This window comes from Artemia franciscana, chromosome 13, assembly GCF_032884065.1.
Source record: "Artemia franciscana chromosome 13, ASM3288406v1, whole genome shotgun sequence".
Taxonomy (NCBI): domain Eukaryota; kingdom Metazoa; phylum Arthropoda; class Branchiopoda; order Anostraca; family Artemiidae; genus Artemia; species Artemia franciscana.
In genome coordinates, this window is record NC_088875.1 from 7,265,972 (window position 1) to 7,283,261 (window position 17,290).

Consider the following 17,290-nt stretch of genomic DNA (forward strand, 5'->3'; position numbering starts at 1 on the left):
AATAATTATTATCAACTGCTTCTTCAACACAAGCTTTCATACACTTTCGAGGAACTCTACACTGTAAAATATCCCCCACAAAACGAAGGTATTTGTGTTTCAATATCTTTTTCACAATTTAATAATTGTGAAAACATTTTCTTTGGAAATAGCTTTTGTCTTTAATAGCGTATTTTCTACCATTTTTTTTTATGTTTCAAAGCTCATCTCATGCCTTCCAAATAAGCAGCTTTCGGATCAGCAAAAAAAAAATTATAATAATAAAACTTTAAATTTCAGCAATGTTCTTCTTCAAGAAACTACTTTTGAGGAACTATATACTGTAAAAATATCACCCACAAAACGAAGATATTTTTGTTTCAATATCTTTTTCACAATTCAATATTTGCGAAAACACTTTCTTTGGAAATAAAACGTATCCAATACTAACTAAGTGAAATTGGCTTTTGTCTTTAAGAACGTATTTTCTACGCCTTTTTTATGTTTCAAAGCTCATTTCATGCCTTTCAAATAAGCAACCTTCTGATCAGCCAAAAAAAGCTTTAAATTTCAGCAAAATTCACAAATTTATTCCACTCTGAAATTGGACAGAAAATTAATGAAAAGCCCTCCCCCCCCCTCTAAAAAACCAGTTTGAAAAAAAAAATTGTTTACAGAGTACTAGTTATTTCCAAGCAAAATTCCTCCTTCCTGTACAAATTGAAACAAAAGCAGCTCAAAAAAGGTGCTGTTTTTTTAAGATTTCAGAAAAGAACCCGAACTGGACAATTGTTCGTCATAAGTTTGCTAATGCAGCAAAAGACGCCTGAAAATGGGCCGAATTTACACCAAAATTTTTTTTTGAAGATTAACTGTGTTGATATGTGACCCGAAACTGAACCAACTGAATCTTACAGAGGTTGTAGACAGAAACAAGAGAATTCAATCTTACATGGTTGTAGACAGAGAGAAGGGAACTTCAATCTTACAGGGGTTGTAGACAGAGACAAGGGAACTTGCAATCTTACAGGGGTTGTAGACAAAGACATGGGAACTTCGATCTTACAGGGGTCGTAGACAGAGACAAGGGAACTTTAATCTTACAGGGGTTGTAGACAGAGACAAGGGAACTTCAATCTTACTGGATTGTAGACAAAGACATGGGAACTTCAATCTTACAGAGGTCGTAGACAGAGACAAGGGAACTTCAATCTTATAGGGGTTGTACTTAAAGGAAAGGGAACTTCAATCTTACAGGGGTTGTAGACAGAGACAAGGGAACTTCAATGAGGACTAAAGCTATTGAACAGAGTAAAAAAGCAAAACCTGAATAAAGATCATAAGACAAAAAAGGTCTCGTAGGGGTTCTCTGATAAGCTGAATCTGAAGGTGGAATTTTTAACAAAAAAAAAATCGTTTTATGGGAAGGGTAGTCGTACAGACTTTGAAGGGGGCTTACTCAATTGGAAATTGGAAATCGCGGTTCATATGCGTAGTTTACACATATGCGTAGACTACGCTTCTTTTTTACGTAGTTTTTCTCGCAGATTTATTTTACCCAAACGGTCATCTACAGCGCTCAGAGGTCTCCTGTCCATCAATAAATTCTATTTATGCAACTCCATCCCTCCGTATGTCCCTCTATTTCTTTCAGCAAAGGCAGTTTTTGTCGGGTCTTTCCAGTTTAGTAATTTCTCTCTCCTTTGTTTTACTTTCTGTTCACTCTTTTCCTATTGTTTCTCCTTTTTGGAATTCTTTCCCAACTGATGTATCTCTCTCCTATTCTTTTTAAAATTATTTTCAGGGATTTTCCTAACTTTTAAATCCTTATTTATTTGTTTTTTCTGTTTTCTGTTTGTTTTTGTTTTTTGAAGTTCTAATGCCAACTTGGTCTTTCCTGTTTCTCTACTTTCCTGGTTTCTATTATTCCTTTTATTATAAATACTACCAGTTTTTTTGTTGTTGTTTTTTTTTTTACTGTTTGCTAATGTCTATTCTCCTACATCTTTATTTCATATGTACTGTTTGATTAGGGGTATTATTTATAGTTTTTCTAGTGCTTAATTATTGTATTGCCCATAACAAGCAAAACTTCTTGGGCCAAATAACTTTTTTACGTTTGTAAGTGCTTTAGTACTAATAAATTGATTGATGATTGATTGATATGAACCGCAAACATATAGTCACCCCCACCTTTGTCCGAACCTCTTTCCGGGAGGAATAATAAAAAAGCAAATTTTGTTTGAAAATTTGAACAAAAGACGCCTTTATAATCGGAAAATTCGGGATTTGGGAAGGGCGGTTCCCTAACCCCTCATTCTGTGTACATCCCTGGCGTGAAATATCGTTTAAATTTGAACTAAAGATGGAACTTTTGTAATTGTCTCTTACGCCAAGTACTGTAAGTTGATGAAAATGATATAATGAATGAAGTTTGAATGATTTACAAAACTCAGAATAAACTCCTGAGTGAATTTCATAAAAATAGAGATTGAGGAGTAATTGTGTGCACAAAAAATTCGAATCATATCAGCTTAAAATAATTACGTCAAAAAATACATAAACGAAATTTTTTTTTTTTTTTTTTTTTTTTTTTTTTTTTTTTTTTTTTTTTTTTTTTTTTTTTTTTTTTTTTTTTTTTTTTTTTTTTTTTTTTTTTTTTTAGATGAACCAGAAAATACCCCTTACAAACTGAGAAAATAAAACTAGCAGGCAAACAAAGAGAAGAGTCCAATTAATTATAACTTATTAATTATTTAATAAGTTAATTATTAAATTAATAATTAATATTTTTGATTTATTATTAATTAATAAATCATTAATATTTTTAATTTATCATAATTAACTATTAATTAATTATTAATCTAACCATTAATTTCACCAATTAATTATTAATTTACCTCCCATCACAATCCGATTGAGAAAACACAGAATTAGAAAATAAAAATAAAATCCAAAAACTCTAAACAGTTCTATTCTTTCCTCTATGTGGAATTCATTTAACATCATTAAATTAAATCAATTAGTCAAATTAACTTTAGCAAAATGCATAGGGAGAAAAACCATCTTTTCTAAAATTAAGAATAGAGTACTCTAAAGCTTCCCTTTTTTTTCAAAATTTCTTAAACTTTTTTTTATTCTCAACTACGAACAAATAGCTGTTCCCGCTTGTCTCAACTTCTTCCTCATTAGGGAAGGTAAAAAAAAATCTTAAATTTTTTAATGGCTAAAACCCAAAAATAAATTCCATGGATACTTCCCAGTTATTCTACATTCCCATAAATAAAATACGGTAGCAACATACTAACTAACTGATGACCAGGAAATAACAAAATAAATTTAAAAAAAACTTAATTCGTTTTCAAAATGGACTAGAAAGTATAGATCTTAGTCTCGAGAATCTATGAATGTGAAAGCGAGGGGTGAAAATCGGTTCAATATCAAATTGACCTATTATAAACGAATAAATGAAAAAAGTCGGCGAGTTGAGAAACGAGTTATACAAGGCCGAGAATATATTCATATCCTCAATAAAAACAAATTAATTTCCACTTTTAAATCTATTTTACAAACAAGTTCTTAGCCTTCTTTGAATAAAAAACCTCTAGTTTTCTATAAGACAAACTTTGTCACGATTCAAATCTAAGTTCCCACAGGCAAGTGTTGTGCTACCACTGCACTATCTTGTATAATAGTGTTTGTTCTATACTTTTTGCAGGGCCGGTCAATGTTCCTTTATTTAAACAAAAGGGGGGTATTGTTGTGTTGTATTATTTCACAGTCATTAGAACTCCATATACTGGTAAAATTCGAAGTAATGGAACATTCAAAAGTGGTCCGAAAAACAGAAGTTGGTGATTTGAGGAAAATCGATTAAAACAAAGGTTATAAAAATACTTAACCTTTTTGATTGACAGGGGGAGATAGAAACAATTCACATGATTTTATCGAGCGCAATAGGCATTAGAATCATATAAAGAAAATAAACAGAAAATATCAATTATCGACGTTATAGGGTCGTTATCGACGTTATAGGGTCGTTATCGACCCTATAACATGAAAGAGAATTCCGAGTATATTAGGGCTCATATTTAAATCTTAGGTCTAATACGAAAGGAAGCTAAATTAGACAAGCAAATTATAAAGGTCATAAGGAGTAAGCTACTTATAGTGGTTTATATTCTAAATTCATATATTTGAGCTAATTCATGAAGGAACAAAATTGAGCTCTTTGATTTATCATCTAAAACGGGTAATCACAAAATAACTTTATTTTTATACTGAATTCAAAAATGTAACCAGAACATTGTCCATTATCCACGATTTTCTCATATAAATTTCAAAGTCTGTTTTTCGAAAATATGGGGGTTTTACATTTCTTTTTTTGGTAAGTCCTGCATTCGAATGCAGGTTTGTATGGTAAAGTAAACCAATGACTGTAATTATTTTTTTCAAGCACCCTTTTTTTTTGCAAAAACTAAAAGGTATTTGTTTCAAGAAAGGAGTTCCTTGAAATATCCACACATATTTGAGTTTAGCAGACCAAACAATTTTAGAAAACATTTGTAAACATTTCAATTATTTTCTTGTAGAAGACGAATAAGTGAGTAGTTTTGCATGTGATTAGGAACAGCATATTTATGGTTCAACGATCTAAAAGATAAAATTCTAATATTTTTAGCTTTTTAGCTTTATTTGGACATGAACTCTGCATTTGTGTTTATTTCCCATGGTTTTACATGTGATTTTTTTTCGTTTTTTTTTTGTATTTTGTCCAAGAATTCATCAAAAATAAAAATTCAAAATGGCAATATCAAAAAATAAATTGGTTAAAATAATTTTTAAAAAATGAAAAAACTAAATTAAAAGAAATTAAAATAGTCTATAAAAAAAAATAAAGACATACAAATAAACCTTGAGGCACTAAAAAACAACTATATGTTGAAATGAGCATACAAAAATTCATTAGAATACCTTCTTAAATTGCTAAAATTGATTCTGAAAAAAAAAGTATCCAAAACACCAACATTATTCAAAACCGCAAACTGTGGATAATAGTTATAAATACTATTTTAGAATAAATGTAAAAAAAATAAGAAGAAACAAAATTAATTAAAAATAAAACAAAAAATACTTAAATAAGCCATGAGACACCAAATCCGATAACAATTTTTAAGTTAGTATAGAAGGACACATCAGAATTTTTGCTTAAACTGTTCAAATTGTTTCCGAAAAACAAACCCAAAATACCCACATTTAACCAAAACGCAACCTATAAGTTATAGGACAAAGGATAATTTAACCACGTACTCAAATTTAGCCTAAGAGAAGCTGTTAACAATAAATTAATTGAGCGAAAACTATCTGTTACAGATAAGTTTCCTAGTGTGATTGTTATTATTGTTAAACACAGAAATAAAATCCTAATCCGCATACAAAATTTGTAGCAATCCCTAAAATGAAATCTCGGAAATTCTAGCATCTAAAAAAAAAGAACTTACTCACACAAAAAAAAAGGAAAGAAAGACATATTCAGGTACGATTTTCCACACGGTCAATTCACTCTATAAAATGAATCTTTAACTTCTTAACAGTTTGCCAAAAAAAGCAGAACATATCCAGGTACGATTTTCGGAAAGTCCGATCCGCTCTAAGACATATTTAACTTAAAAAAAAGAAGAAAAAAGTGTTTTTCACTAAGACTTTCTTTTGAGTTCCGCGTCTCTGAAGTGTTTTGCCTAGAAAGAGCAAGCTACCATGAAGAGCGCCAAAAATATATGAAATATATGAGCCAATCAAGTTATGTGCTGTTTTTAGAGGCTCGTAAGGTGATACAGCAGCAAAGAAGGGATACAATGAAGAATACAAAAAGGGGCTGAAAACTTCACACACTCCTCCCCCTATACCAGCAGTTCCCAACTGATTTTGGGCCATGCCCCACCTAGGTAATTCTAAAACCCTGATGCCCCCTCGCGAAATTTAAAATTTGTTATTCAAAATTTCACGCGTATTCACCTAAAGGATACTTAAAAGGCTATTAACCTGGTATCTTTTCTCGGGTCGTCCTCTAGGTATATTTCAGACTAATAAAAAATATTCTTTGAATACAACACGTTTTGTACAATGTATGACGTCATTCTTATCTCTTGGGTACCTGAAGAAACATCATTTATACAAAAAAAAATCTTAGAATGCTTAAAAGGCCATTAACTTGGTACCTTTTCTCGGTTCGTCCTCGGGGTATATTTTATACAAATGAAAAATATTGTTTGAATACAACACGTTTTGTACAATGTATGACGTCATTCTTATCTCTTGGGTACCCGAAGAAACATCATTTATAAAAAAAAAACTTAGAATTTAGAAAAAAAACTTAAAAAAAAATTTCAATCAGAACCAATTCGAGAAACTGATTTGACGGAGTTTCGTGACTCCGCCTTGAAAGTGCAAACGCTTTAAACCTCAAAGATATTCATACAGGATAAAGCTTGATTTTTTTGGGGAGGGAAGCATAATGACCTTGAGTAAGGAAAATACGAGTCAATCAGCCAATCTTGATTTAAATAATTTTTTAACTAATTACTGGCTAAATAGCAGAAATAACCTTTCAATTTCTTTGGCAAACTTAGTAATTAAAAATTTAGGCAAATTTTTGTCTTATCAGTACTTGACAAAAGGAGGATGTGCGTAAATTAAAAGAGTACTCATCTTGTACTGGAAATGTTTTAAACTCTGTACTAATACTACTTCAAGCCATAATTGCTTCTTATACTGTTTTACAATTGAGTTACTTTTTTAACTAAATTTTATCAGCCTTAACAAAAATCATCATTAAATTAACAGAAAAGTAATTAACCTTTCCGATTATTTAGCAGTTAGGATAAGAATCCAACATTAAAATGTATCGGATATAAATTGAAAAGAAATTGATTAAAGCTATCCTCACAGCTGGATTAACAAAGAGGAAAATATTAAGAAATGAGTGGTAATTACGTTATATTGCCAAAGAGAAACAGAAAATTGACTTGAAAAAATATCTTGTGACTCCAAAACTTGTATAATCAATCTTGTCATTAAAAGGGGGAGTTATTTTCTCTATAAAAGTATGATTGTATAGGTATAGAATTAACGACGCTTCTTGACTACTAAGGTCCCTGCGTTGGCCCTGTAGTGCATTGCTGCAGAGTGATTCGATCTCTGGGTCCCGTATTACCAAGCTAAGGTCAAAGTATAATTGGCTTACAAATCATGTAATTCCAATTTTTTTTGCGCTTTTTACTAGTCAAAAATTTACACAAGAGTTTGCAAAATCAAAAAAGTCTTAAAGAAGCGGAATTATTTGTCTGTCTAGAATTACAAATCTTATGACTTCAAAAATTGTCACTATTCTTATTGGTCTTAATTTCAAATAGGGGCTTATAAAATTAATCAGCTCTTTAAAAGGCGGAGTTATTATATACATATATAAATATATGTGTGTGTGTCTCTCCAGAAATGTGATTGCCTCACTAAAATATATCACAGGCAAACCAATAAACTAAACCATACTTTTTACAATGAATTCTAGAAAATATCCTCTTTGATATTACTCATGGAAAGCAACAATCCTAAAAATAAGTCAATGAACTCAAGCTAGAATCAGTGATTAATCAATTACTGACCAACTCGCAGGAACCGCTGATTTACTTTTCTTCAGTTCCTTGGTGGCCCAATGTGCTGTGCTCTTTATTTTGGTGTTCTTTGAACGACGACACTCACCAAGTAGCTCTTGAATTGGAGGTATATCTAATGCATTGGCTGCTCCTGAACCAAAGACATTGCAAAGATCCCTAAAATGAAAATATATACATGTACTATCTTTTAAGTCAGCAATAATTGTGTATGTATGTATGTGTTTATGTATTTATTTTTTTTTCTCGAAAGTGGTAGCATATTTTTCGGGAAAATTGGCATCCTATCCTAGGATATTCTGACTAAAAAAAAAAAATCTAGATAGGTCAAAAGTTTGAGAAAACTCGTTAAGAACCCTAATTTTGGAGAAGCAAAATTTATTTGAGTGACTTCAATTTTATACAAAACAGTATTGCAACGACGTTATCATACTTGTCATACTTCTGTAGAAAAACTGAATATTTTCATGTATGGATAAGTTTACATTAGCTGAATCTTCAGGATCTTTCAAGATTACTTCAGGATCACTGAAGTTACTATGTAAGTTGCAAAAATATTTGCGGTGCCTGAGCAATAATTTTATGTTGTAATTCAATCAAGCAAAATACCTGAAAATTTGAAAATAAGTTTTTGTTTTTTTTTTCTTAGACAAAATCAACTCGCTACGTGATTAAGCTTATAGGTATGAACGCAAACAGTTATATAATGTCAGTAGGAAGGCCCAAAAACGAAAATTTTGATAAGGGATTACAATTCAAAAACCTTAAAAAATAAAACCAAAAGATTGAAGCTAAGTACATATAATTGTTCGAAATCGGACTACGTTCAAAAATCAAATATCTTTGAAAAGGCGGTATGACAGGACATTAAATTGCGCAAAGAGCCAAAAACTGGTAATTGCAAAAATATTTGTATCTTCCAGTGCCAATTTAATTGAGGAAATATTTAGAGAATGTTTGTCTAAACAGGGTCTTTAATTAAGGATTGAGTTATTTAGGATTCATTTAACAAAGAAGTTAATAAAATAAACACAAAAATTGTCTATCACCCCCTCCCCAGGAGAGTATAAATCGTATAAAAGTTACGATTCTGTAAAAGATAAAGAAGAAGAAGGAATCGAATTTACTCCAGAATTCCTTAATTCAATTGAAACAGCAGATTTACCACCGCATGACTTAAAAACAAAGAAAAATACGATAGTTATGCTTTTGCCTAACTTGGATATTTCAAAAGGGATGTGTACTAGGGCCTGCCTTATTGTTACTAAATTATATAACAACACAATTAAGGCAAATATAGTTACTGGGGAAAAAATCAGGAAAAGAAGTTCATATATCTCAAGTTACAGTGGACTCTAGTAAAGGTCAACTTGGATGTACTACTTAAAGACATCAAATTCCACTTTCATCCACATTTGCAGTGACTACACATGAGTCGCATGGCCATACTTTTGAATTTGTTGATGTCGACCTTAGTTCTTCTGTTTTTAATCATGGTATGTTATACCTAGCATTTTCTCGTGTAAAAAAATAACGAAGCATAAAAGTCCTGCTACCCCCTGAAAATGAACGACGAACTTATAATGAAATGTGGAAGGAAGCTCTAGCAAAAAGTCTTATTATTAGAGTTAGATTTCTTTTTATAACTAATTAAACGATTAATAATTATCAATATATAATTAGAAGACAAGCTAGAATGAGAATCCATATTAATTTATATACATATATACATATATATATATATGTATATATATATAGGCCATATATATATATATATATATATATATATATATATATATATATATATATATATATATATGTGTGTGTAAGTTCAGGCGCAGCGGTGGTAAATGAATCAACCCCAGATGAGGTTTGGCCATATATATATATATATATATATATATATATATATATATATATATATATATATATATATATATATATATATATATATATATATATATTAGAAAATCAAAAATATGGCTATCTAAACCATGTTTTTAGTTTTAAAAAAGCTGGGAAAGGTGAACAACTTACCCTACAAGTCCAGCCGCAACATGAATAAGCGAATCAACCCTATCTGGGTCTTGGGCAATAGACGCCAGAAATTCAACAATAAAAGGAACATGGGCATAAAGCATTTGAAAGGTGGGTGTCGGTGCTCCCATCTCTTCTCTTAAACCTTGAACAATACTTGCGTAAGTCTCTACACAGCTTTCCCTCAGTCGATTTAAATACTCGATGTTATCATAATCTGACTAAAAAGATAGAAAAACAAACTTGATTACATACGGTTTCAACACTTAGGGAGACGTGTAAAACCTAAGCTGAGTACGTCTCCATATACATTTGCTCGATTCATTGCAATACCCAAAAGGAAAAACAGCCATGGTACTTACGACCCAAATAATTCAATTTTTTTATTAGATAAATTCTTTCAGGAAATAGAGTACAAATTTGGAAAAAGCAAGAAATGTAGACGTCTTTTCGGGGGGGAATAAAGGACGAATCCCGAAATTTTTTTTTTTTTTATATTTATTTGTAATTCATTTTTGACTTTACCAATAACAAATAGAAGAAGCTGTAGAAAAGAGCATTTTCATCGCGGTCACAGTGATTGAGAATTCAACATTTTTATTGATTATTTATCCGGTAAGTATTTATTTGGAATGGTATATTTTGATATTAGTTCTATTAGATAAATAATAAGGAACAAGGCGTAACTTTTAGGTTCCTTTAAAGATTCAAAATGGAATTTGCAAGAGTGCCCATTAGTATATTTGATAATTTAACCCAAAGAGAGGTACAGTTTTTCAAAAAAGGTAGTGTAATATTTATGTATTTAATTAAGTAATTATAAAATATAATAACATATATGTAAGTTATTTTAAGGTGGGTGTTCGCTTTATATTTATTTGTATTAAATTTCCATCATCGGTAAATGTATACTATTTGGTAAGGTTTGTGGTGCTGATTGGGAGGTTTGTGGCGGACATTTTTTTTTTCTTGTGTGTGTTTTCTTCTGTGGCCCCCCTCAGGCAAGTTTTTCTTCTTTTTTTGCCTCACAGTGGCCTGTTGTATTGTTGTTGTCGCTTTTTCGTTACAATAAATATCTCTTTATACAAAAATGTTTCTGTACGGGTAAGAGGGCACATATAAAAGAGTCGTGGCTCGGCCACCAGTTATACCACCAGCAGTTATACCCAGGCATCAGTTATACCAGCTATACCACCGATTCAAACATTCAGAAACTGTGAAGGATTAAAATAAATGGTCAGGGTCATAGTTAAAAAACAGGGTAACTATTAGGGGATAGAAGGCAAATTTTTTTGAAAAAAAGCATGAAATATATGTAACTTTTGGGGACAATACAGGATATTTATTTATTATTTATTTAAGAATTAACGACGCTTGTTGACTACTAAGGTCCCTTCGTCAATCTCGAAATAAATATTTTTTAAACATTGTTTCGCTAGCAGATTTAGATTAAAAATAAAATATCATAATACATTTCCTCAATTCATTATAATCCCCAAAACCAATGTAATAATCATACAAATAATTCAATTTTTCGATTGTAAACTCTCTTAGGGGGTAGACAGCAACCAAAAAAACACGAAAAATAGGCAACTTCGGGCGAAATATAGAACAAATCTCGAAATATATTTGTCAAAATGTAATCTTGATTATTATTTAAGGTGCAGAATACTGCACTATGAGAAGGTGGCAACATTGTAACTGGTACAGATACACAAACGCAAGCAGTTTCACATAAAAATATTATAACACATTTCCTCAATTTATTACAACACCAACAAGAAAAAAAGGGTACTTACGATACAAATAATTTAATTTTTTTTATGAGGTAAACGCTTTTAGGAGATAAAGGGTAACTGAAAAAAGCACAAATTATAGCAACTTTATAGGATAAATTTCCAAATGTATTAAGTTGAAATGGGCTCTTGATTATTATTTCAAATGCAGATAACTGCATTATGAAAAGGTAGCAACATTGTAACTGAGAAAAGAGGCACAAACGCAAGAAGTTTTAGATGAAAATAGCATAAAACATATTCTGAATTCATTACAACATCCCCAAAAAACGATGAAGGTCATTACGATACGTTTAATTGAATTTTAATTTAATAATATATTTAATCAGGTGCTACATTGCTTTTCGACTCAATAAATGTCCAGTTAAAAACTGGTTATATTTTTAGATTTTATTCAACTTTGGAACAAATTACTAGATACTATTTTGGTTGCGCCTTTAAAAAACAGAGGACAGGCCTAACTTTTAAATTGAAATTTTGAAGTCATAATGTAGCCGTGTTAGGGTTAGCAAAGCAATTCCCAATCAATTTCGGACCATACCCCACCCAGGCATTTCAAAAATCTTAACGCCCCCTCCTCGTAATACATTAATTTTGTTATTCAAAATTTTACATGTTTTCACCTACAAGAAGCTCAGGGGCAATTAACTTGGTTTTTTTAGGTTGTCCTTTAGTCATATTTTTTATTAAAAATATTTTAATAAATTAGTCATATTTCATATAACATGAAAAATATATTTTTCAAACAGTTCGTGGTAACGAACTGTAGTAAGGAGCGACCCGGCTCAATAGTAACCGAAACTCTAAAAAATGGAATTTTGATACCAATAGTTACATCAAAAGAATCGCATTTTAATGCTGATTTTAAATATATAAGTTTCATCAAGATCAGTTATACCCATCAAAAGTTACGAGCCTGAGAATATTTGCCTAATTTTAGAAAATAGGGGGAAACACCCCCTAAAAGTGATACAATCTTAACGAAAATCACACCATCACATTCAGCGTATCGGAGAGCCTTATTGTAGAAGTTTCAAGCTCCTATCTACAAAAAGTGGAATTTCGCATTTTTTGCCAGAAGAAAAAACACGGATGCGTGGTTGTTTGTTTTTTTTTCCCAGGGGTGATCGTATCTACTGAGTGATCCTAGAATGTTGCGAGAGGGCTCATTCCAACGGAAATTAAAAGTTATAGTGCCCTTTTTAAGAGACCAAAAAAATGGAGGGCACCTAGACCCCCTCCCACGCTCATTTTTTCCCAAAAGTCACCGGATCAAAATTCTGAGATAGCCATTTTATTCACCATAGTCGAAAAACCCAATAACCAGGTCTTAAAGGGACGACTAACTCCCTCGCATTCCCCGTGGGAGGGGCTACAAGTTACGAACTTTGACCTGTGTTTACATATAGTAATGGTTACTGGGAAGGGTACAGACGTTTTCAGGGGATTTTTTTTGTTTAGGGGGGAGAGTTGAGGGGGGAGGGGGTTCGTGGGAGGATATTTCCATGGAGAAACTTCTCATGGGGGAAGAAAATTTCAATGAAGGGGCGGAGGATTTTCTAGCATTATTTGAAAAAACAATGAAAAAATAAATATGAAAAGTTTTTACTACTGAAAGTAAGGAACAGCATTAAAACTTAAAACGAACAAAAATTATTAAGCATACGAGGGGTTTACCTCCTCGTTATACCTCACTCTTTACGCTAAAGTATTTTTAGTAATTTCAACTATTTATTCTACGGCCTTTGTGATTCAGAGGTCATTCTTATGGAACTGGGACAAAATCTCAGCTTTAGTGTAAAGAGCAAGGTATCGACGAGAGGGCGAACCCCCCATATATGTAATAAAAATATGAGAATAGAAAAGTTCTATACGTAAGCTAATTTATAAGTTACGTATATCTTTTACTAATAAAAAGATTCGTAAAAAATTAAAAGTTCTAGTTGCCTTTTTAATTAACCAAAAAATCGGAGGGCAACTAGGCTTCCTCCCCGCTCTTTTTTCTCAAAATCATTCGATCAAAATTATGAGAAAGCCATTTAGCCAAAAAAAAAGAAAAAAAATGCAAATTTCGTGTTAATTATTCCTCTGCAGAGAACCAAAATTTAACATTCATTGATTCAAAAATATTCAGAAATTAAATAAAAATAAAACAAGGTTTTTTTAGCTGAAAGTAAGGAGCGATATTAAAACTTAAAACGAACAGAAATTACACCGTATATGAAATGGGTTGTCCCCTTCGCAATCTCTCGCTCTTTACGCGAAAGTTTGACTCTTTGCCACAATTCTACTTTTTAAAACAATTAAAAGCTATAAACTAAACAATTAAACAATTAAATGTCGCTTCTTACTTTCAGTTAAAAAAACTTGTTTTTTTTTATTTAATCAAAACTAGGCTCTAAAGTTAGTCAGACAAAGGGTGCAAGTCCTGCCTATGATCTACGAAAATATTGCCATGCCTAACTGGAGGGACCATCACCCGACGTTGGGAATTACGGGATCATGCCGATATTTTTTTTTCCTTTAGCGTTTGATTCGTGTCTTTTTTTGTCGATTTCAAATAGCGCTTTTTTGACAGCATTCTCAAATATAAAACTTTAATACTCTCTATACTTTATTAACCAACTGTCAGTGTTATTCATCTAAAGTATCAAAGACAGTAAAAACGAAAACGAATTATTGGCCAGATACAGCCTAGTACTTAGTCAGTCAGCCGGGTACTTAGAATAATCCGTTGGCAAATTCTCTGAAAACATCTAGTAAATCTTCGTCCACTTTTGGAGCACCCATGTCAAAATGTCACCCAGCAAAATGTCATTAATTCACCTTAGATTTCGAATTTACCACCTCAATTTATATTTTATTTGTCAACATGCCGTGTGTTCGATAAGCTTATTGCAATTAATTTTTGTAATTTTTAACATTCAATGGCCTATTAAAATTATCGAATTGTGATCAAAAGCACTTATTTAAACCATTTACAATTAATTATCTGATTATTGTGCCTTAGAGCTCGATGAGCTGCAATTCGTTCTTCTTTAAACAGAAAATTGTTGGTGTATTTATCTATCAGGATATTCAAAAGACCCGTAAAATTTTTTTAAATCAAAGAATGTTTTTTTCTAATTTTCAACTATAATTGTTGGTATAATAGGAACGACGGAGGCGTTTAAGATTACTAGACTTGAATATTTCTTCGATTTTCAAATTACTCGCCCAAAATCAATTTGCCTTTCCAAATGCTGTTCAATAGAGCACAATAATCGCGCCTGTTCAATAAGTAATTGCAACTGATTACAATAAGGACAAGTGAAAGAATTTAAAGCCTAACTGGCCCAATGACAAAGAAAAAGAGAGAAAACTTAGAGAAGAAATAAACAAACGAGACTACGGCCAGTAGAGTAAAGATAAAAATTTAAACAGCGTGGATATTTCGCCTGAATAAAACGAGAGGCGTCTTCAGAGCAGAAGAGACAAAGATTAAAAAAACTAAAATAAACTAAAAACAGATAAAAACCACCACCAATATTAACAAACTATAACTATCGCAACAGATCAACATAGGTCACAGTTACTAATAGTTACTTCGGTGGGAACACCAAAACAACTGATTTGAGTTCCCTTACAAGAGCAATCGCGCTGAAGACTTCTTTAAAAAAAAATTTGATGCCAACACATAAAATTCATAGAAAAAAATTATTTCTGTATGAAAAAATACACATACTTATCAATTATTATTATTATTACACATTAGTTGACAGTTTTAAGGAAGATATTTATCTATAAAAAATAGTTTATAGAGTTTATACTATAGCTACTAATAATAGTAAAAATATTAATAGTAAAACTAGTTTACACTAACAGCTACGTTTGTACATATTAACAAGTATCAACGAATCATCGCTGATACCAACCACTTTTCTTTTTAGAAATACCTTGAAAGTCGAATATACTATTTCAGCGATTTTGACTTATTTAAAACCCAAAACTTGGAACCTTTATTTTGTGTGTGGGAAGGAGAAATCATAATTTTGTATTTAGGAGGGACAAAATGTTTTTAAGTCCTTATAAAAGCGTATAGGCTTCATATTTTTTTCTTTTTTAGAGCTGTTGCCCGACAGCCTTTTTGGCTTTGGGGATAATTACAGAAAACGACAAAAAAATAAAAAAATATAACAGCCTCTTTAGCTACAGAAAGTGTCGAGTAGCATACGGTGCAACATTCTCCGGGCGGTCCAAAGCGCAACTGAAAAATTAAAAAAAAATAAACTGAAAAACTTACCCTATCGACCTTAGCCTGGGATGCCTGGTAAAGTGTGGTAAGAACAACTTCTAAATAAATTCTAAATTCTGCCCCAATAGCCAAAGCAATGTCTCCAAAAACGGTAAGAATTTCAGGCTTCAACAGAGCATTAGCATTCACGTTCTAGAAAAAAACGGCTTAAGTTCACCTCAGGAAACGAGAAAAAATTCAAGAGAAAAATAAGAGAAAAACAAGATCAAAGAGAAGATCAAGAGAAAAATGAAAAAACAAAAGCGAAAACATGAGAAAAACAAGAGACAAGGTACAAGAAAGAAAACGAAAATCTTTTGGCTCTGGTAACATGCCTTTTGCCCTTAGTCAGTTTAAAGGTTGATACTGACAATCAAAATTGTCAATATGCTACCGGCATGCTATCTTTTCAGCGATACTTCTATCATTGAGTTATCTCCCACAGTGTTATATCACAGTGTATATATATATATATATATATATATATATATATATATATATATATATATATATATATATATATATATATATATATATATATAGTTCATTAATTTTTTTTGCAATGTGTTAATATTTGTGATTTGGTAAATTTTATCATATTTAGTTTACCTATTGTTGCTAAAAAGAGGGATATATTAACAGGATAAGCTTGTTTTGGTGTTACTTGGTTGTTTTACATTTGCTGTTCTTTTTCATAGGCATGTATTTTGGGGGTGATACCTGACACGGGGATGCCATGGATATTCTGTGGTAGCCACAACACTTGGCTGGGTAGAGAATTTAAAGTGGCGAAACCCTATAGGCCAGTGTATTCTCCTGATGAGCCCTTGTGTTGGGTTGTTGCCTCTGAATTATTTGTCTTTATTACTTTTTCTATTGTTTGGTAAATGACGACTTATACTTATTGACGACATGACTGCCTGTCCATGGATTATTCTTTATGGTTGATTGTGTGTGGCTATGCTGTTTGACCTATGTGATTGTATGGATGAGTAGGGTTAAGGCCTCATTCAAGTCCTGGTCTATATTAGTCACTAATTTAGGAAAACAATCTTCCTTTTCTCCTTCTGTCTCTTTTTTTTTATGTGTTTGTGCTGTTGCATTAACATTTTTATTACGGTACTTACTGAGTTATTTAATTTGCGTCATATGTTGGTTTTCGCACAACCTTAAGCTTTGCGATTTGCCTTATTAATTTTCCTGTGTATATTAACCATTTGTCCGCTAGTCTTAATTTTTCTTTTGTTGTTTTTGATGCATAAACGTCCATATTGTCTACTGTCTACCGGTCGTCGGCAATCCACTAGCATTTTAATCCCAGAAGAAAGGAAAAAAAGACTTAAAGAACTTACGTTTAGGCTTTCCACGAGGGCGCTCATAATGTCATTGCAGTATGGAATAACCTTCGCATGCATTGCACGACAAATATCACTGATGATCCCAATAGCCGCTCGACAAACCTAAAAAAACAAAAAAAAATAAACAAAAAAAAATTTTTCATAAAAAGAACAAAAAATTTATCATAGCAAAAAAAA

The 17,290-nt window shown here is 31.6% G+C and overlaps 1 protein-coding gene across 3 annotated transcripts in view; it reads right to left on the reverse strand.

Moving 5' to 3' along the window:
• The window catches only part of LOC136034465 (importin subunit beta-1-like), an 81,560-nt gene that overhangs the window by 27,210 nt on the left and 37,060 nt on the right, over positions 1-17,290 (reverse strand). For all 3 annotated transcript variants that reach the window (XM_065715653.1, XM_065715656.1, XM_065715655.1), the window contains exons 11-14: positions 17,108-17,215; positions 15,765-15,908; positions 9,687-9,907; positions 7,641-7,808 (exon numbers count right to left, since the gene is read on the reverse strand). In XM_065715653.1, coding sequence (XP_065571725.1) covers positions 7,641-7,808; positions 9,687-9,907; positions 15,765-15,908; positions 17,108-17,215 — 641 coding nt within the window. The remainder of the gene's footprint in view (positions 1-7,640; positions 7,809-9,686; positions 9,908-15,764; positions 15,909-17,107; positions 17,216-17,290) is intronic.